Source organism: Anastrepha obliqua, unplaced genomic scaffold (assembly GCF_027943255.1).
Source record: "Anastrepha obliqua isolate idAnaObli1 unplaced genomic scaffold, idAnaObli1_1.0 ptg000012l, whole genome shotgun sequence".
In the NCBI taxonomy this organism is placed as follows: domain Eukaryota; kingdom Metazoa; phylum Arthropoda; class Insecta; order Diptera; family Tephritidae; genus Anastrepha; species Anastrepha obliqua.
The window spans coordinates 7,018,578-7,039,106 of NW_026562179.1; the positions used below are offsets into that span (position 1 = coordinate 7,018,578).

The 20,529-nt window shown below is 40.7% G+C and overlaps 4 protein-coding genes across 4 annotated transcripts; all 4 read left to right on the forward strand.

The window, feature by feature from the left end:
- The first annotated feature begins 486 nt into the window (after positions 1-486).
- Positions 487-1,089, forward strand: LOC129251361 (uncharacterized). The gene has a single exon (XM_054890760.1). It carries the CDS (start codon positions 487-489, stop codon positions 1,087-1,089), a length of 603 nt encoding a protein of 200 aa, XP_054746735.1.
- A 225-nt stretch (positions 1,090-1,314) lies between these two features.
- Positions 1,315-3,150, forward strand: LOC129251362 (uncharacterized). Its single transcript, XM_054890761.1, has one exon. It carries the CDS (start codon positions 1,315-1,317, stop codon positions 3,148-3,150), a length of 1,836 nt encoding a protein of 611 aa, XP_054746736.1.
- A 6,627-nt stretch (positions 3,151-9,777) lies between these two features.
- Positions 9,778-11,613, forward strand: LOC129251363 (uncharacterized). Its single transcript, XM_054890762.1, has one exon. The coding sequence runs from the start codon at positions 9,778-9,780 to the stop codon at positions 11,611-11,613; it is 1,836 nt and encodes a 611-aa protein (XP_054746737.1).
- Positions 11,614-19,575: 7,962 nt separating this feature from the next.
- LOC129251364 (uncharacterized) lies at positions 19,576-20,039 on the forward strand. The gene is made up of 2 exons (XM_054890763.1): positions 19,576-19,876; positions 19,936-20,039. The coding sequence occupies exons 1-2, from the start codon at positions 19,576-19,578 to the stop codon at positions 20,037-20,039; spliced, it is 405 nt and encodes a 134-aa protein (XP_054746738.1).
- The last annotated feature ends 490 nt before the right edge of the window (positions 20,040-20,529 follow it).

The window sequence follows — 20,529 nt, forward strand, 5'->3', positions numbered from 1 at the left end:
AAGCAACATTCTCGCAACATATTTAGGATTCTTCCCGCAACATTCCCGCAACATATTCAGTATTCTTCATGCAACATTCCCGCAACATATTTAGGATTTTTCCCGCAACCTTCCCGCAACATTCCCGCAACATATTCAGTATTCTCCACGCAACATTCCCGCAACATATTTAGGATTCTTCACGCAACATTCCCGCATCATTTTTGTCATAAGACTTTTGCCACAACATTTCCGCAACATTTTGGTCCTTCGAGCCGGATCAGTCAATTCCGCAACATTTTGGTCCTTCGAGCCGGATAAGTTCATTTCCGCAAGCATTTTGAGTTTAGCCAATAGATTTTTGCTAAGGTGCAAACAGATACTATATACATATCTCAATTAATTAGCATTTTTTGGGTCTTTCTACCAATCGATTTCGGTGCGTTGATTTGTGTGTGATAGCAGTGCAAATATCGTTCTTCAAATCTACAAGGACAAGAAAAAAAAATGTCGAGCTCGGTAAAAACACGCGACTCTGCACTTAACGCCATTAAGGGGTATATGGCTAAGAGTGTGGACGATGCCTTTACAATGGATGCAGAAAGCATAAAGAGTTATATGCAACTGCTCAGTGAACAGTGGACTCGCTTTAATAGCGCTCAAGATACGGTCGAAATTTCGTGTGGAAGTGAAAATGTAGATATTGAAGAAAGTGTGCGAATTCAAGCTGAGACGTGGTACTCTACGGCTTTAGCAAATTTCAATCGCGTACAGAAGTGTCGTGCCGAAGCGCAACCCGCTTCCGTGTCAACGCCTGTGTCTGCAGCAATACGGCTGCCAAAGATGGAGCTGCCTAAATTCTCTGGGGATTCCACTGAGTGGATCGGTTTTTTTGACACATTTTCTGCTTTGGTCGACTGTAATGCCGCATTGTCGAATGGTCAAAAACTCCACTATCTTCGTAGTTGTTTAAGGGGTGACGCGTTAAAAATCATAAGTGGGTTTAAAATATGTGATGTTAATTATGAAGAAGCTTGGGACCTACTAAAATCGCGTTATAAGGTCATGCGCGTTATAGTTGAAGGACATTTAGAGCTATGGCCAACGTAAAGAGAGCAGCTAGTGATACCGCTGACGCAATTAAGGGAGTGACCGACGCTTTCCAGCAACATATACGCGAGCTTAAGGCTTTGGGACGATTGGCTAGTGTACGAACTAGTCAATAAATTAGGCTTCGAGACACGAAAGCAATGGGAGCTATCACTTGTCACTGATGAGCCTCCGACATTCGAACAGCTGGCCACGTTTTTAGAAGTTAGATGTCGTTCTCTATCAATGCTATCATCGTCAACGGTATTATTGCCAGCTAAGGGTAAAACCGCGTCGGTGTGTAAGTCTACGAATGTGTTTCACGCAGTGCAAGATCAGGACAGCACGGGCTGTACATTTTATAACGGGCCACACAAAATATACAGTTGTGAAAAATTTCGGGACCTTGACGCAAACGGTAAGTCGAAATTTGTGAGAGAATCGCGCGTGTGCATGAACTGCTTAAGTTCAGGCCATTACAAGGCAAAGTGTAACAGCACATCTGCATGCAGGATTTGCCATCAACGCCATCATACGCTGTTGCATAATGCTGCCGCTACAACTAACGCTACAACCGTTACTCATTTCGTCAACAGCGCCTCTCTTAGGCCTTTCTCCCCCGCCGCAGACGTCATGCATCAAACGAACGTAACCGTTTCATCCGCTAACGGTCCTTCCACAGACACCGCTGCTGCCTGTACGTCTTCACATTTGAATGCCAATCCCAACCAGCCTCGTCCAAGAGAAAGAACTGTGCTGTTGGCGACCGCCTTAGTCAAGGTACGCGATTGCTCTGGTCATTGGCAACCCGCTCGCTTGTTGTTTGATTCTGGTTCGCATGCTTCCTTCGTAACCGAGTCATGTGTACAACGCTTGGGATTACCGCGAAGAGGGTCCGCAATATTAATTTCTGGAATTGGTTCCTCCCAAGGGATACGCTCTAAAGGTGAAGTATTACTTTCATTATTATCTCATTTTTCAGATATATGCTTTACTGTTGACGCATTGATTCTGCCTAAAATCACAAGCGATTTGCCAACACAGCCCTTGAAGGTTTCGGCGTGGCCGCACCTACAAGATCTATTTTTAGCCGATCAGCACTTCATGAAACCCGGGCGTATCGATATCTTGGTCGGAATGGACGTCATGGGACAGCTCCTCTGCTCGGAGATTCTTAAGGGTCCACCCGGTACGCCCATGGCTCAACGAACGGTTTTCGGTTGGACGTTGTTTGGAAATGTCGATGGGTCCGAATCCGCTTCGCTCGGCTTACAGTCTTTGTATTGTGAAGTTCATTTAGATCGAGCGCTCACTAGACTTTGGGAGTTAGAAGAAGCACCGAAAAAGGCCCACCTCACTTACGAAGAACGCTATTGTGAAGAGTTTTTCGAAAAAACGCACAGAAGGTCACCTGACGGTCGATTTATAGTAGAGCTGCCGCTGAGATCTGACGTACCCTTGGGAGCATCACGAAGTTATGCTGTTCGAAGTCTACTAAGCATCGAAAAAAGACTTGCGCGAGATGACGACCTACGCCAACGCTACAATGAGTTCATGCAAGAACTCATCGACATGAAGCACATGGAACTTGCACCACCGCCAACGGATCAAACGTTCTATATGCCGCATCACCCCGTTATAAAAGAGTCAAGTGTCACGACTAAATTGAGAGTCGTGTTCAATGCGTCCGCCAAAACCACCACCGGGAATTCGTCGAACGATGTATTATTTGTTGGTCCCCAATTGCAACCTGATTTATATTCTATTTTAACACGTTTCAGAACGCATCGCTACGCAGTAACAGCGGACATCGCGAAAATGTACCGCCAAATATGCATGTCCACGAAAAACCTCGATCTACAACGCATTGTCTGGCGTCGTGACCCGACGTTACCCATAAAGGATTATCGCATGTTGCGCGTTACTTATGGCGTTGCCGCTGCGTCCAACTTAGCCGTTAAATCGCTGCAACAAACCGCAAAATATTCGTCACACATTTGTGAGAAGGCTGCTGCCGTCATCCATAAGGACTTTTACATGATGATCTCCTCACTGGTGCGTCTTCTAAAGAAGAGCTGCTAGGTTTACAACGAAACGTCTCCGAAATACTGAAAGAAGGGGGTTTTGAACTTCGAAAATGGGCGTCTAATTGTGCGGAGCTTTTTGAAAATGTTTCGAATGCATCAGAAAATATATCACACTACCTAGTCGATAGTAAAGATGTCCATGCCTTGGGCCTTATATGGAATACAGAGGAGGACTACTTCACGTTCTCAGTTAATCTGAATCAACCACCCACTATTTTAACGAAGAGAAATTTCTTGTCTGATGCTAGCACGCTTTTCGACCCACTGGGTCTGCTCGCTCCAGCGACCATAAGATCAAAGATGTGGCTTCAGGAGATCTGGCGTATGAGTGTCGGTTGGGATGACGTTATTCCAGACTGCATCGCAGCACAGTGGCGACAATATCGCTCGGAATTGCTACTGCTATCAAGTTTAAAGATAAGTCGCTGGTTTGGCACAGGAGCAGGTGAGTCGTTCACTGAGCTACATATTTTCGCTGACGCTTCCGAGCGCGCTTACGCTGCCGCAATGTACGCGCGCACATTACACAACGACGGCAGTATTACTGTCGTGCTGATCTCGTCGAAGACTAAGGTAGCACCACTTAAAACAACAACCCTGCCGCGCTTAGAATTGTGCGCTGCACATCTTGCTGCTAAATTGGCGCGAAGCGTGTTACATAGCTGGGATGATCTCCGCTATCCGATCTATGCTTGGACTGACTCAACTATTACATTGGCATGGCTTCAGGCGCATCCTTGTAAGTGGATAACTTTCGTTGCCAATCGCGTTGCTGACATACAAGAAGTTTTACCGCCTGAATGTTGGAACCATATCCGCTCTGAACTGAATCCAGCAGATTGCGCTTCTAGAGGTGTAACACCGCCTGAACTACTGCATCAAAAACTATGGTGGTCTGGTCCTGAATTCTTAAAAGGTCCTGACCATTTCTGGAAGTTATCACCTTCGCAACACACAACTCAGTTGGGCGTTCGTAGCAAGGTCGTCACCCATGTTACGAGATCAGATGACCACTGGCCTGTATTGATGAGATATTCATCGTATTCCAAGCTGCAGTGAACTACGACCACGATTGAATTCACCATACCATCGATAAACACTGGTCCTTGATGGGGCTTCATCGCCAAAAAATGAATTAAGTTCATCCATGCATTGTCGCTGAGTTAATCCAAGTCGAAAGTTGTAAAAAATAATCGCACGAAAATGTTCACGATTTAATTCCATTTTTGGACCGAGATGAGATGTTAAGTTACTGTAAACAACATAAATAGTGCTGGTATTTCAAAACGTTCTGAGTACGTAAAAGCCAAAAAATGTCAAACTTTGCGATACAGCTGTCAGTTGCCAGATTGCAACACCAGGGTGGCCAAATCTCGACACCCCTCGTACAAACACACACACATATATTAAAAATGATCCAATTGATGAGTTCATTGCAAATATAAAGTAAATATTAAAATCCATTATTTTTCGGTCGCAATTCTAAGAATTGCAACCGTTCTAATTTAACATAAAAAAATATTAATAATAATAAAATTTAACAAAACTTTGTCAAAATTTCCATTCCCACACGGAAAGGAAAGTGCAATATTAAAATTAATTTATTATTTTTCTTAGAATTGCAACCGTTCCAATCTAACTTGGTCAAAATCTGTATATGTTGCACTTCCGCTCCCATGCCGAAAATGCAATACTAAATATTCAATAAATAACGCACTTATAAAAACATATGGGTAGTTGATAAAAAGAATTGTAAAATTAGTTTTAGTCAGTCTTGTTCCTCCCGTTCATCGAAGTAGTTGCTGAGTTTAATAGATAAACAAAATAAAAAAGGAAACAAATTTAGTTTTCTTTATAACTCGAGTTAACGGCAAAAACGTAAATCGCACGCCGCCGTTTATGCTGCAGCTGGGGTCGGAGAGGCCTCGTCTCCAATATCCTATCTTCATTAAGGCGGAAATACCTTGTTTCCGCTCCGCTTGTTTAGGCGGAAAGGCCTAGCTTCCGCTCTAGACTCAGGCCTTTGTTTTGTTTTTTACAAAAAAAAAACGATTTTGAATTTAATTTGCATACATATTTGGGTACATACTAATATTTTTCTAATATTCGCCGCATAGGAGAATCGTGTCTTGGCTATATGTGGATCGTAACCCAGTACAAGGTTTCCCGCCGTGGTGTACGTGATATATTATTTTTCTTTGTTCTTATTATATTTTGTCTATAATAAGAACAAAATGATAAGCAAAAAAAAAAAACTATATGTATGTATATATAAATATAATTCGTGTACCGTTTGCATACATGAGTGCATGATGTTTGAAAGACTAATACATAGTTTGCGTTACTTTACGCAAAGTATTCATGGAATGTGGAATCCTTTTATATCATTTCCGTAGGGTATTTTTATTTTTGTTTTTAGAACCTAATTTTCTTAATGGCTGACCTCGGCCAGTTTCCTTTTGACACGTGTAGACGTCGGATCGGTATCAATTTTTGGTGTTGTCCACTAAACGTTTGGCTTTCAATATAAAAATAAGATAAAAAATACTTTAAAAATAAAGAAAAAGGATAGACATATGGCGATGACAAGATTTGGTCGAGCAAATTCGAAAAATCGTGAAATAGAGTGAAATTATTAACGCTTATTTCTTAAGAAAATTCTTTCTATGAAATAAATGAGTGAATATAATCAATATTCTAGATAGAATCACTTCCGAGATGGAGCGATGTCGCTAAGTGAACAACAACATTCGACAGCAACAGCAAGAAAAACAATATTAAAAAGCAATAGTGCCACCGTGCCAACCATCAAACTAGGGTAAGACCAAATACTGAATTTTTCTATTTTTATTTTTTCCCCCCAAACGGAAAAAAATCCAAAGCAAAAATTTTGTAAAAATACTAAATGAAGTGGCTGCTAATTTTTTTGCCATAACAAGGCAAATTATTACATACGAGGTATGTTCAAAAAGTATCGGGAATTTGGGTTTTTTTTCTAAATTTATTTATTTATTCATTAATATCTCTTTTGTCTCTTTCAAAGTAATCCTCATGAGATATTATGCATTTGAGCAAACATTTTTTCCAATCTTCGAAACACTTCAAAAAAATCATTTTTTTATCTTGTTCAGCTCCTCCTTCGATGCCGTCTTTATCTCGTCAATCATAGCGTAGCGTCGTCCTTTCATGGGCCTCTTCAGTTTCGGGAACAAGAAAAGAAAAAGTCATTAGTGTGTTGTTTTTGGCCAAACAGTCGTGCACAAGCAACGATGTGTGAGTAGGGGCGTTATGGTAATGCAAGAGCCAATTTCTGTTCTTCCACAAATCCGGGCGTTTCTGGCAGATTGCTTAGCGCAAATTGTGCATAACTTGCAGGCAATATTCCTTATTGAGCGTTTTACCCTGTAGCAAGAACTCATGATGCACAACGCCCCTGCAATCGAAGAAAACGGTAAGCAAAACTTTTACATTCGACCGAAATTGGCGCGCTTTTTTCGGTCTTGGTTCGTGCGGCAGCTTCCATTGAGATGATTGAGCTTTGCTTTCCACGTCACAACCATAAACCTACGGTTCGTCACCAGTTATGACCCTCTGGAGCAAATTTGGGTCGTCGCGGACAGAGTCCAACATCTCATTAGCAACGTTCATGCGATGCTGCTTTTGTTCGAAATTTAACAGTTTTGGTACGAGTTTTGCGGCTACCTGTCTCATGCCCAAATCATCGAAAAAAATCGAATGGCACGAGCCAATCCATGTGTCTAGGTCCTTAGCAACTTCTCTAACGGTGATTCGACGATTGAGGAGTACCATTTCCTTCACTTCATAAATTTTTTGTCTGTTGTTGAAGTGCTCGGGCGTCCGGCACGCTTTTCGTTTTTCACATCTTCTCGGCTTTCTGAGAACATTTTGTACCACCGATAAACGTTGCTTTGGTACAAAGTAGCTTCTCCGTATGACATAGTCAACAATTGGAATGCATTCGCGCACTCGATTTCGTTTTTCACACAAAATTTGATACAGGTTCTTTGATCCATCTCTTTGAATAGGAAAAAATTGAAGACAAGCCGAAACACGAGCAAGCAAAGCAGCTGTCAACAATTAAATGAACATTCAAAATGGCCGAACTCATCGGCATGAGTGAGAGACATGAGTACCATCATATCGCCACACAAAAATCCAAATTCGAATAACGTATCCTGCGAAAATTCGAAATTCGCGATACTTTTTGAACACACCTCGTATAAGAGCAATCTATATATAATATATATAGATATATATGCATATGTGTACACATATAAATACATTTTATGCAAAGTGCACAATAGCATATGCATATGTGTAACTTATGAAAGTCACCTCATTTGCACACATATCATATGTAGGTACATTTAATGGTATTCACATACTTACTTGCATCGTTCGTAGGTTGTAGGGCCTGTTGTAGCTTCTTAGATTTGCTTGGTTACAAAAGAGTGGTGCTGGAAATCACCTGCTAATAGAGGGTGAATCGCGAGGTGAGATTTGCTTCTACTAGAGAGGTATTGGCTAAATTAGGCTATTATGTTAAGATCGTAGGTATGGATTTTTTTGCTCCTTTTGAGTAGGGTGGAAGTAGAACCAGGTTGACTAGTGGTCTGGTCACCTGACCGTTTTGTGATGTCCACTACGCGTACTTGGTTGTCGGATCCAGGATGTAGTTTTACCACTCGTCCCATTCTCTATTCGTTTGGTGGTAGGTTGTCCTCTTTAATGACCACAAGGTCACCTACTTTAATATTAGGCTTTTGCTGTCTCCACTTTGAGGGTTTTGCATTTCGATTAGGAATTCCCTTTGTATTGTTGATGCCCGAGACTTGGGCATGAAAGCGTTTAGATGGCAGGTTGATTCTACGCTTGAGTCGTTCAGTGATGAACGAACACTCAGACCCAGAATCGATAAATGCTCGTGCTGCAAAATTTTTATTATTATGATATACTATATATACTACTACGATTTAAAATTATGTGTTGAAGATTAGTTTAAAAATACTTTATGTTTTTTCAACTCATATTATTCAATATAATTTTCTGTTGACATAAGTAGGTTTTGTGAAATAATTGTGTATATAAAGGGAATAGTTTTGTAATAAAATCAGTAAAAATTGTAGCTTCAAAGCTGAAGCATCAGAATTTCATTTTGCTCTGGAGAATAGGATTTTTGGCCGCTTTCCCGCAATAATCAAGGACTCTCCAAGCAACTTTCCCGCAATAATCAAGGACTCTTCAAGCAACTTTCCCGCAATAATCAAGGATTCTACAAGCAACATTCTCGCAACATATTTAGGATTCTTCCCGCAACATTCCCGCAACATATTCAGTATTCTTCATGCAACATTCCCGCAACATATTTAGGATTTTTCCCGCAACCTTCCCGCAACATATTTAGGATCCTTCCCGCAACATATTCAGTATTCTCCACGCAACATTCCCGCAACATATTTAGGATTCTTCACGCAACATTCCCGCATCATTTTTGTCATAAGACTTTTGCCACAACATTTCCGCAACATTTTGGTCCTTCGAGCCGGATCAGTCAATTCCGCAACATTTTGGTCCTTCGAGCCGGATAAGTTCATTTCCGCAAGCATTTTGAGTTTAGCCAATAGATTTTTGCTAAGGTGCAAACAGATACTATATACATATCTCAATTAATTAGCATTTTTTGGGTCTTTCTACCAATCGATTTCGGTGCGTTGATTTGTGTGTGATAGCAGTGCAAATATCGTTCTTCAAATCTACAAGGACAAGAAAAAAAAATGTCGAGCTCGGTAAAAACACGCGACTCTGCACTTAACGCCATTAAGGGGTATATGGCTAAGAGTGTGGACGATGCCTTTACAATGGATGCAGAAAGCATAAAGAGTTATATGCAACTGCTCAGTGAACAGTGGACTCGCTTTAATAGCGCTCAAGATACGGTCGAAATTTCGTGTGGAAGTGAAAATGTAGATATTGAAGAAAGTGTGCGAATTCAAGCTGAGACGTGGTACTCTACGGCTTTAGCAAATTTCAATCGCGTACAGAAGTGTCGTGCCGAAGCGCAACCCGCTTCCGTGTCAACGCCTGTGTCTGCAGCAATACGGCTGCCAAAGATGGAGCTGCCTAAATTCTCTGGGGATTCCACTGAGTGGATCGGTTTTTTTGACACATTTTCTGCTTTGGTCGACTGTAATCCGCATTGTCGAATGGTCAAAAACTCCACTATCTTCGTAGTTGTTTAAGGGGTGACGCGTTAAAAATCATAAGTGGGTTTAAAATATGTGATGTTAATTATGAAGAAGCTTGGGACCTACTAAAATCGCGTTATAAGGTCATGCGCGTTATAGTTGAAGGACATTTAGAGCTATGGCCAACGTAAAGAGAGCAGCTAGTGATACCGCTGACGCAATTAAGGGAGTGATCGACGCTTTCCAGCAACATATACGCGAGCTTAAGGCTTTGGGACGATTGGCTAGTGTACGAACTAGTCAATAAATTAGGCTTCGAGACACGAAAGCAATGGGAGCTATCACTTGTCACTGATGAGCCTCCGACATTCGAACAGCTGGCCACGTTTTTAGAAGTTAGATGTCGTTCTCTATCAATGCTATCATCGTCAACGGTATTATTGCCAGCTAAGGGTAAAACCGCGTCGGTGTGTAAGTCTACGAATGTGTTTCACGCAGTGCAAGATCAGGACAGCACGGGCTGTACATTTTATAACGGGCCACACAAAATATACAGTTGTGAAAAATTTCGGGACCTTGACGCAAACGGTAAGTCGAAATTTGTGAGAGAATCGCGCGTGTGCATGAACTGCTTAAGTTCAGGCCATTACAAGGCAAAGTGTAACAGCACATCTGCATGCAGGATTTGCCATCAACGCCATCATACGCTGTTGCATAATGCTGCCGCTACAACTAACGCTACAACCGTTACTCATTTCGTCAACAGCGCCTCTCTTAGGCCTTTCTCCCCCGCCGCAGACGTCATGCATCAAACGAACGTAACCGTTTCATCCGCTAACGGTCCTTCCACAGACACCGCTGCTGCCTGTACGTCTTCACATTTGAATGCCAATCCCAACCAGCCTCGTCCAAGAGAAAGAACTGTGCTGTTGGCGACCGCCTTAGTCAAGGTACGCGATTGCTCTGGTCATTGGCAACCCGCTCGCTTGTTGTTTGATTCTGGTTCGCATGCTTCCTTCGTAACCGAGTCATGTGTACAACGCTTGGGATTACCGCGAAGAGGGTCCGCAATATTAATTTCTGGAATTGGTTCCTCCCAAGGGATACGCTCTAAAGGTGAAGTATTACTTTCATTATTATCTCATTTTTCAGATATATGCTTTACTGTTGACGCATTGATTCTGCCTAAAATCACAAGCGATTTGCCAACACAGCCCTTGAAGGTTTCGGCGTGGCCGCACCTACAAGATCTATTTTTAGCCGATCAGCACTTCATGAAACCCGGGCGTATCGATATCTTGGTCGGAATGGACGTCATGGGACAGCTCCTCTGCTCGGAGATTCTTAAGGGTCCACCCGGTACGCCCATGGCTCAACGAACGGTTTTCGGTTGGACGTTGTTTGGAAATGTCGATGGGTCCGAATCCGCTTCGCTCGGCTTACAGTCTTTGTATTGTGAAGTTCATTTAGATCGAGCGCTCACTAGACTTTGGGAGTTAGAAGAAGCACCGAAAAAGGCCCACCTCACTTACGAAGAACGCTATTGTGAAGAGTTTTTCGAAAAAACGCACAGAAGGTCACCTGACGGTCGATTTATAGTAGAGCTGCCGCTGAGATCTGACGTACCCTTGGGAGCATCACGAAGTTATGCTGTTCGAAGTCTACTAAGCATCGAAAAAAGACTTGCGCGAGATGACGACCTACGCCAACGCTACAATGAGTTCATGCAAGAACTCATCGACATGAAGCACATGGAACTTGCACCACCGCCAACGGATCAAACGTTCTATATGCCGCATCACCCCGTTATAAAAGAGTCAAGTGTCACGACTAAATTGAGAGTCGTGTTCAATGCGTCCGCCAAAACCACCACCGGGAATTCGTCGAACGATGTATTATTTGTTGGTCCCCAATTGCAACCTGATTTATATTCTATTTTAACACGTTTCAGAACGCATCGCTACGCAGTAACAGCGGACATCGCGAAAATGTACCGCCAAATATGCATGTCCACGAAAAACCTCGATCTACAACGCATTGTCTGGCGTCGTGACCCGACGTTACCCATAAAGGATTATCGCATGTTGCGCGTTACTTATGGCGTTGCCGCTGCGTCCAACTTAGCCGTTAAATCGCTGCAACAAACCGCAAAATATTCGTCACACATTTGTGAGAAGGCTGCTGCCGTCATCCATAAGGACTTTTACATGATGATCTCCTCACTGGTGCGTCTTCTAAAGAAGAGCTGCTAGGTTTACAACGAAACGTCTCCGAAATACTGAAAGAAGGGGGTTTTGAACTTCGAAAATGGGCGTCTAATTGTGCGGAGCTTTTTGAAAATGTTTCGAATGCATCAGAAAATATATCACACTACCTAGTCGATAGTAAAGATGTCCATGCCTTGGGCCTTATATGGAATACAGAGGAGGACTACTTCACGTTCTCAGTTAATCTGAATCAACCACCCACTATTTTAACGAAGAGAAATTTCTTGTCTGATGCTAGCACGCTTTTCGACCCACTGGGTCTGCTCGCTCCAGCGACCATAAGATCAAAGATGTGGCTTCAGGAGATCTGGCGTATGAGTGTCGGTTGGGATGACGTTATTCCAGACTGCATCGCAGCACAGTGGCGACAATATCGCTCGGAATTGCTACTGCTATCAAGTTTAAAGATAAGTCGCTGGTTTGGCACAGGAGCAGGTGAGTCGTTCACTGAGCTACATATTTTCGCTGACGCTTCCGAGCGCGCTTACGCTGCCGCAATGTACGCGCGCACATTACACAACGACGGCAGTATTACTGTCGTGCTGATCTCGTCGAAGACTAAGGTAGCACCACTTAAAACAACAACCCTGCCGCGCTTAGAATTGTGCGCTGCACATCTTGCTGCTAAATTGGCGCGAAGCGTGTTACATAGCTGGGATGATCTCCGCTATCCGATCTATGCTTGGACTGACTCAACTATTACATTGGCATGGCTTCAGGCGCATCCTTGTAAGTGGATAACTTTCGTTGCCAATCGCGTTGCTGACATACAAGAAGTTTTACCGCCTGAATGTTGGAACCATATCCGCTCTGAACTGAATCCAGCAGATTGCGCTTCTAGAGGTGTAACACCGCCTGAACTACTGCATCAAAAACTATGGTGGTCTGGTCCTGAATTCTTAAAAGGTCCTGACCATTTCTGGAAGTTATCACCTTCGCAACACACAACTCAGTTGGGCGTTCGTAGCAAGGTCGTCACCCATGTTACGAGATCAGATGACCACTGGCCTGTATTGATGAGATATTCATCGTATTCCAAGCTGCGCCGCATCATTGCTTACGTGTTAAGTTTTTTTGTCAACGCTCGAGTTAAGACACGAATCAACGCTGCTAAACGGGTCGGTCCTCCCTGCTGTCAAGAGATATCCGAAGCTGTACTGCGCTTGATCAGGTATACACAATTCCTGTATTTTTCTAATGAAATTTCTCTGTGTAGCAAAAGAAAGCCGATTCCGCTTCGGAGTAGTATTTTGACATTGCAGCCATATCTCGATGAGAAAAACGTCTTGCAAGTTGGAGGTAGGATCAAGAACGCTGAAATAGCTGTTGACGTAAGACATCCGATTATCCTGCCAAAAAACTGCCCACTTGCGAAATTGATCATTCACGATATTCACGAATTCACGTTACACGCTGGACCTCGCATCATGCAAACCATCCGAACCACCTACGCACGCTGTTTCATCCACGCTGCTGTCGATTTTGCTGGACCATACTCTTACAAGTTCACTCATGGGAGAGGAGCGAAGGCCACCAAGGGTTATATTTGCGTTTTTATTTGCATGTGCACCGGGGCGATGCATTTAGAGTTTGTCGGAGATCTATCAACATCGAGCTTCCTCAATGCCTTTAAAAGATTTGTAAGCCGCAGAGGTTTTTGCAAGGTCATTTCTTCTGACAATGGGACGAATTTCGTCGGGGCCGAGAAGGAGCTTCGAATTGCGTTTGAAAGGTGTATGGCTGATATCAAACTCCATTCGTTTTTTGTAGACTCTAACATCGAATGGCGTTTCAACCCTCCGTCCGCTCCTCATATGGGGGGGTACTGGGAGATTGGCATAAAAAGAGTCAAATATCATCTGAAACGTGTTATGAGCGAAATTCTTCTGTCCTAGGAACAGTTCAATACGCTGCTGACAGAAGTAGAAGCCTGCGTCAACTCCCGCCCACTCTGTGACAATTCTGCAGCCGCTGGTGATGTAGAGGTACTTACGCCTGGTCACTTCATTGTCGGTGAACCGCTTAAATCTATCCCGGAGCCTGAGGGTCAAGGGCTCCGTGGAAATCTGCGTCAGCGGTGGCAAGCGATCTCTGCCGTGAGACAGCATTTCTGGCGCCGTTGGAGAGACGAATATCTCGTCAGCTTGCAACGTCGTACCAAGTGGCTTCGCCCTTCACGCAACATCGAAGAAGGTGGTGTAGTTGCAGTCTTCAACGAGCCTACCCCTCCGACGAAGTGGACGCTAGCACGTGTTATTAAATGCCACCCTGGCGCCGATGGACGCGTGAGAGTGGTTACGCTGAAAACACCGCATGGCGAATTAGTTCGGCCCATAGTAAAGCTCTGCCCTTTACCAACGAAAGGAGACTTGTTTCACTTGTTCTCACTTCTTTGCTATAATTTGTAAATTTCTATATTGAACTTATTGAGATAGTTCAAGGGCGGCGGTATGTTGAGGATTAGTTTAAAAATACTTTATGTTTTTTCAACTCATATTATTCAATATAATTTTCTGTTGACATAAGTAGGTTTTGTGAAATAATTGTGTATATAAAGGGAATAGTTTTGTAATAAAATTCAGTAAAAATTGTAGCTTCAAAGCTGAAGCATCAGAATTTCATTTTGCTCTGGAGAATAGGATTTTTGGCCGCTTTCCCGCAATAATCAAGGACTCTCCAAGCAACTTTCCCGCAATAATCAAGGATTCTACAAGCAACATTCTCGCAACATATTTAGGATTCTTCCCGCAACATTCCCGCAACATATTTAGTATTCTTCATGCAACATTCCCGCAACATATTTAGGATTTTTCCCGCAACCTTCCCGCAACATATTTAGGATCCTTCCCGCAACATATTCAGTATTCTCCACGCAACATTCCCGCAACATATTTAGGATTCTTCACGCAACATTCCCGCATCATTTTTGTCATAAGACTTTTGCCGCAACATTTTGGTCCTTCGAGCCGGATCAGTCAATTCCGCAACATTATGTATTCTGCTATGCTTTGGCTTATTGGAATCGTGTCGTTTTAGGGCCTCCTTGGATGTTGAGGGTAGGTTATCAGCGGGATCTGTGGTTTCTGCTTTTGGTTGAACTGCCGGAATGCGAAGGAGCGTGTTGTGTCTTGAGTGCCACGTGCTTCAATTGTATGAGCTCGTGCATCTTGACACCGTATGTCCTGACGATAAGTAATTCAAGCCACAGTTGTTGCTCTTGACGCACGAGTTTATGTATATATGTAATGATTCGTTTAGAACAGGTCTGATTTATTCAAATATCAAATCTGTAACAATGTTTAAGTTAATTGAGGAGTAATAATGAGAGAGTTTGGAATTGTTGGAAGTAGGAGTGGTAGTGGGAAAGTGTGGAAGTGTGAGAGGTTGGGAATGTGGAAGTTGGGGAGAGTGAGAGTATATTGTAACAGTACCATATTATTAAAGTAAAAAAAGGAAAAGAGAAAGTATATGTAACTTCTCCACCGCTAGAATTATTGAAGATACATCTTAAATTCTAATATATTGCTGAAGTCTTTAAATATATATTTGTAATTTCATTTATGATTAACAAACATTTTTACAGTATCAAATTTTACAATTCAAATCAACATATCTTATTTTGTTATTATTACCTACTTGTAACAATAATTCTCGAATTCAAGCTTCTTATTTCTATAATGCTATGATATTTTCAAATTTCAATTTTCTCTTTATATTCGAGGTATGGATATTTTCTAACCTACTCTTTTTATATTTTGTTTGCTCTTTGTGTCTCAAGGCTTTATAATTTTTGATATATCCTTCATTTCTTTCATCAACACCATCTTCTCTTATTTTATTCCGTTTACTAATATAATTTTGTTTTAAAACCAACATATTTTTATAAATTCTTTCCTTATTGCAATTTCCAATTTGAACATTTAAAGGTTTTTCTTTCGTAGTTGAATGATAAGTATTATTATAATATTCTATGGCTTTATTTAAGTTAAATGAAACACTTTTAATTTTCATTTTTATTCTCACTTTATTCACACTTCACTTCACTTACACTTACACTGTCACTTACACTGTGACTTACACTGTCTAATTATCCTAAAAACTAACCGCGCTTAAGTGCTTTTTTAGTGACGACTCTTTCGGCTGTATCATGCGCACGATTCGTTTCGGCAAAATGCGAAACGTCGGCATACAGAAAAAGTACTTAAGCAAGGTGTGGGATAGTCACAGCGGCAATAACCAAAAGTGACTTGACCTATGCTGACGGCCAGCCATCGCCGTACAAACGTACATATATGTATGTATGTATCACACACATGTATTATATGTTTGTCGACTCGAACACCATGCCAGTACCGCTGTGTTAACTTTTACTTTATCTTTAATATTCAAACTTTTATTTTCTATGTAAGTATTTTTATTTTTTCACATATAGTATTATGGAACCGTTCTATATCGAAGTTTCCGGTGTTATTGGTAGGTTTAACTAAAGGTAAGTCTATATGTCTGTTTTTTAAATAATCTTTTATATTAATGTTTTTAAATTCGTTGTCGCAAATTAATTTTTTGAAATTTGCTTTCTGAGATTTATATTGTCTAATTTTTTCAAAAATCGTTTGATTGTTCCTGTCTTCCAAGTACGAGTAATAGGCTGAAGCGAATTTCGAAAACCTATCAATAAATGTTAGGAAATTACACTTTGAGTTTGTATTTATGTCCACATGTGCTATTTGATTTATGTCAGTGGGAGTTTCAGTTAATTTGAATTTCGCTTTAACAGTTTTCCGATCATATTTACACTTATTGCATATAGAACAATTGTTACCAAATTTATGAATTAGGTATTTTAAGTTGGGAACATAAATCAACCGTTCCAAACCCATATAGTTCTCATTTATACCAGTATGCCCAGTTTCGTTCTTATGATAATTCTGAATGTATAATATTTTGAGGCCTCCTCTTCCGATTTGGCGTCTTTGGCATGATAAGAACACCTCACAAATTTAACGCGGTTATCCCCACCGAAAAACTCAATCAATTTGCTTTGTAAAACAGCATATTTAGTATCGACTAGATCTGTATATATACCAGCTCTCCCTTTGTTTGCTATGAAATTGTTGCTTTAAAATTGTATTTAAACTGTTTTCCAGCGAGTTAATAAATATTTTCTTATTTTAATGCTTTATATCAATGTTTTTGGTTTCGTTATCTGTTAAAATTATTTGCGTTTTGAATCTGTTCACCACGGTACCCAAAATAGGAATATGATTGTGAATATCTTCGTTTTGTGGGTGAGTCGTATCTAAATTATCGGTGACATAATTATATATTAATATTAATTTCGTTTGTACTCACATTGATTCTACTGAGAAAGTCTGCAACTTGGTTATCTTTTCCTTTTTTATAATCAATGTGATATTAAATTCGCCGAGCTTAATTAGCCAGCGGTGCAATCTAGGGCTCATCTTACCCTGGGATTTGACAAAAAGCCATCTCAATGGTTGGTGATCAGAGAGAATTGCAAATTTTGTATCATATAAATATGGCCGAAAATAACTAGTAGCCCAATAGCAAGCAATTATTTTTCTGTGGCCGAAAAATTCTTCTCGTGGTCGTTCAGGGTTCTGCTTTGAAAACAAATTGGATAACAATCTTGCTGTAAAACAGCACCAAGAGAGCTTCAGCAATTGAATCTGTGACCAACTGGAATTACCTATTGAAATTAGGATACTTAAGAACCGGGGAGTCAGTAATAATTTTCTTCAGCTTTTCAAATGAATTTATATAATTTGGGTTATTAATATCTAATATGCTACTTTCGAGTAATCCTTCACAAATTTACGATAATACCCAGTTACGCTCAGAAAAGACTTAATTTGCTTGACTGTCTTTGGCAACTTTAATTTTAAAATTTGTGCAACTTTTTCTGTATTAGGTTTAACACCATCTAGAGTCAAAATATTACCTAAATACAGAGTCTCTTTAGAGAAAAATTTGCACTTAAAGCTTCGTCAAAACTTGGTTATGTCATTAACGTGCTCTTGCAGACTTGTTGAGAAAATTAATGTGTCGTCCAGATACAAAACACATATTCTATTAATTAATTAGGTCACATAATATTCTATTAATAAGCCTTTGAAACGTGGCAGGTGCATTTTTGAGGCCAAATGGCATGCGAACGAATTCGTAGTGTCCTTAAGGTATGGAAAAAGCAGTTTTCAGCCGGTCTTCTTGTCTTACAAGAATTTGGTCAAACCCTTTCGCTAAATCGATAGTACTAAAATATAGAGCCCGGCCTAATTTGTCTAATATACCCTCTATATTTGGGATGGGGAACTTATCGTCTACTGTGATGCTATTTAAGGCTCTGTAATCAACTACAACTCTCCAAGATTTTTCTCCAGAGCTATCGACTTTCTTCGGGACTATCCAAAGCGGAATATTGTATGGCGAATTACTTTCCTCTATGATTCCTTGCTTAAGCATATCATCAATTGGTTTACAAATTTCTTTTTCGTGTAATTGGGGGTAGCGATACATCCTGGAATACACCGGCCTGTTAATTATAGTTTATATTTCATGTTGTATGATGTCAGTATTAGTAAGTGTTTGTCCTTCAATAGAAATTAAATCTCTGAATGAATGAAGAATTTTTTGTACTGATTTCTGTTCTTGTATGTTTAATCCAATATATATACGATTTAAAATACGCTTGTCAAATTTTGTTTTTTCTAAAGTGTGTATTTGATTATATGAATATGGACTAGGTTTTAAGAAGTATATTGGTACGCCGTTGAATGTAATGGTTTGCCTATGCATGTCAATAATACTTTTCATCGATGGGAGAATATTTTGACCTATGATTGCGTCGAAATATTTTCCTTAGAAATCTGCAAGCTTCCAAGACATTGCCGCTTTCTCCTTAAACTCTAAGGGGACATCTGCAGTTATCTCATATACACGTATTATTGTAGTAGTGTTATAAAACGTTCACATATGCATTCATCATCATCAGGAGGTAGCGATTACAGCTCAGGGTAAGCTTTAGCTTCATCCACAATCCTCTTCCAATCTGCACGGTTCATAGCAACATATCTCCAGCTCCTAACTCGTAGCTTTTTCAGGTCGGCTATGGCTTGGTCAAGCCAGGTTAACCTTGGACGTCCTCGGGCTCGGGTCATTAGACAATTCGTTGATAAAAAAGATTTTTGGGGGCGGCTGTCTTCCATGCGCACAGTGTGCCCTAACCATCGAAGCCTTTGGGATTTAATGTGTTTCATGACGTCTTCTCCCTGGCATAAGTTTAGCAACTCATCGTTGTAGCGTATTCGGTACGTTCCATCGTTGCAGCGTATGGGGCCAAACACTCTTCGGAATACTTTCCGTTCGAAAAATTCTTAAGCTACTTTCGTCTTTGCTTGTCAATGTCCAGCACTCGCAGCCGTAGGATAGCACCGGTAGTATTATTGACTGCATCACTCACATATGCATTAATCACTTATAAATCCACCAAATTAATCTACCCGTTCACATATGGTATATTACCTGCAAAATTGACAATCAGCTGTCAATACTGCTTTGAGAGGTTTTTCTTTGGCTTCTTTAATTATTATTAACGATATGAAGAAAATACAAGGAGAAGGAATAGCTAATTTAATTGCGCAATTGGCTGCTAATAATAAGCAGTTGAAGGAAATCCGTACGCGACGTTTACTGAGGTTGCAAAAAATTATGGCAGCAATACGCATGCGAAATTCGATATTGCATTGTATAATAAGAAGGAACAGGCCAAAGCATTTATGGACACACGTAAGTAATTGTCTTTGTTTTTGTTTTTACTAGTGAATATAATAAGTAACGCGTGTCTGTGTGTTCTAGGTGAGGCATGGCAAGTTCTGGGAGCAAGACATTCCTTGCAGCACCGACCAGTTTTTTAAAGAGTGCTTTAGGATGAGCCGGGATTCCTTTGCCTTTTTATGTAACGAAGTCATGTCCATTGCAAAAACTGATACAACGTATAGGAAATGCATCCCTTTAGACAAACGTGTCGCGATTGCTTTATATGCGCTTGCTTCTTCAGCTGAACACAGGACAATCGGCAGACTGCTCGGAGTATCAAAAGGAAGCGTATGGGTTTGGGATAAGCTCGCTCCTAAGTATTTACCCAGCAGATTTCCTACCCAAGAGAAAGTTGAAGAGTGTGTTGAGGGATTTGAGAAAATTGGATTTCCACAATGTTTGGCTGCTGTCGGTAAGTGTGTATATTTTACTTAATGCTCAAAGACCTCATATAAGTTTAATTAACTTCAGATGGATGCCATATTGAAATAAGACTTTCCAGCGATGCTGTAGACTATTATAACTATAAGAGTTGGTACTCAATGGTTTTATTTGCCCTCGTTGACTACAGGTGAACTGTTTATATTGTATATAAGTTCGTTGAAAATACTGACCTTAATTAATTATGTATATAAATGTTTGGGCACCCGGCCACTGCAATGATTCTCAAATTTTCGAGCAGTCGTTATTAAAGAAAATTCATCAAAGCCCTCTTCTCAGCGAGAATACGAAACCAATTTTTGGTACAAATGTTCCAGTCGTTGTGCTAGGAGATTCAACGTTTCGCTTTACAGTTTTCAATGAAGCCTTACCCTTACAACTCAACGGCCGGATACAGAGAAAAGATTTTTAATTACCAACTTTCCAAGTCTAGAAGAGTAGTAGAGAATGCTTTCGGTCACTTGAAAGCAAGGTTTAGAAGAATTGGTAAAGGCATTGATAATGACATCAAAAATGCATCGTCAATAATAAAATGTTGCTGTATTTTGCACAATTTTGTAAATGAACGTAATGATACCATTAACAACAAATGGATCCAAAGCCAAACAAATTTCGCATTCGTAA

What these genes read in the sequence shown, in the direction of transcription:
- LOC129251361 (XM_054890760.1), top strand. Translation starts at nt 487, where the DNA reads ATGTCGAGCTCGGTAAAAACACGCGACTCTGCACTTAACGCCATTAAG.
- LOC129251362 (XM_054890761.1), top strand. Translation starts at nt 1,315, where the DNA reads ATGCTATCATCGTCAACGGTATTATTGCCAGCTAAGGGTAAAACCGCG.
- LOC129251363 (XM_054890762.1), top strand. Translation starts at nt 9,778, where the DNA reads ATGCTATCATCGTCAACGGTATTATTGCCAGCTAAGGGTAAAACCGCG.
- LOC129251364 (XM_054890763.1), top strand. Translation starts at nt 19,576, where the DNA reads ATGAGCCGGGATTCCTTTGCCTTTTTATGTAACGAAGTCATGTCCATT. An exon ending in ACAATGTTTGGCTGCTGTCG is followed by an intron (nt 19,877 to 19,935) that starts GTAAGTGTGTAT and finishes AATTAACTTCAG; the next exon opens with ATGGATGCCATATTGAAATA.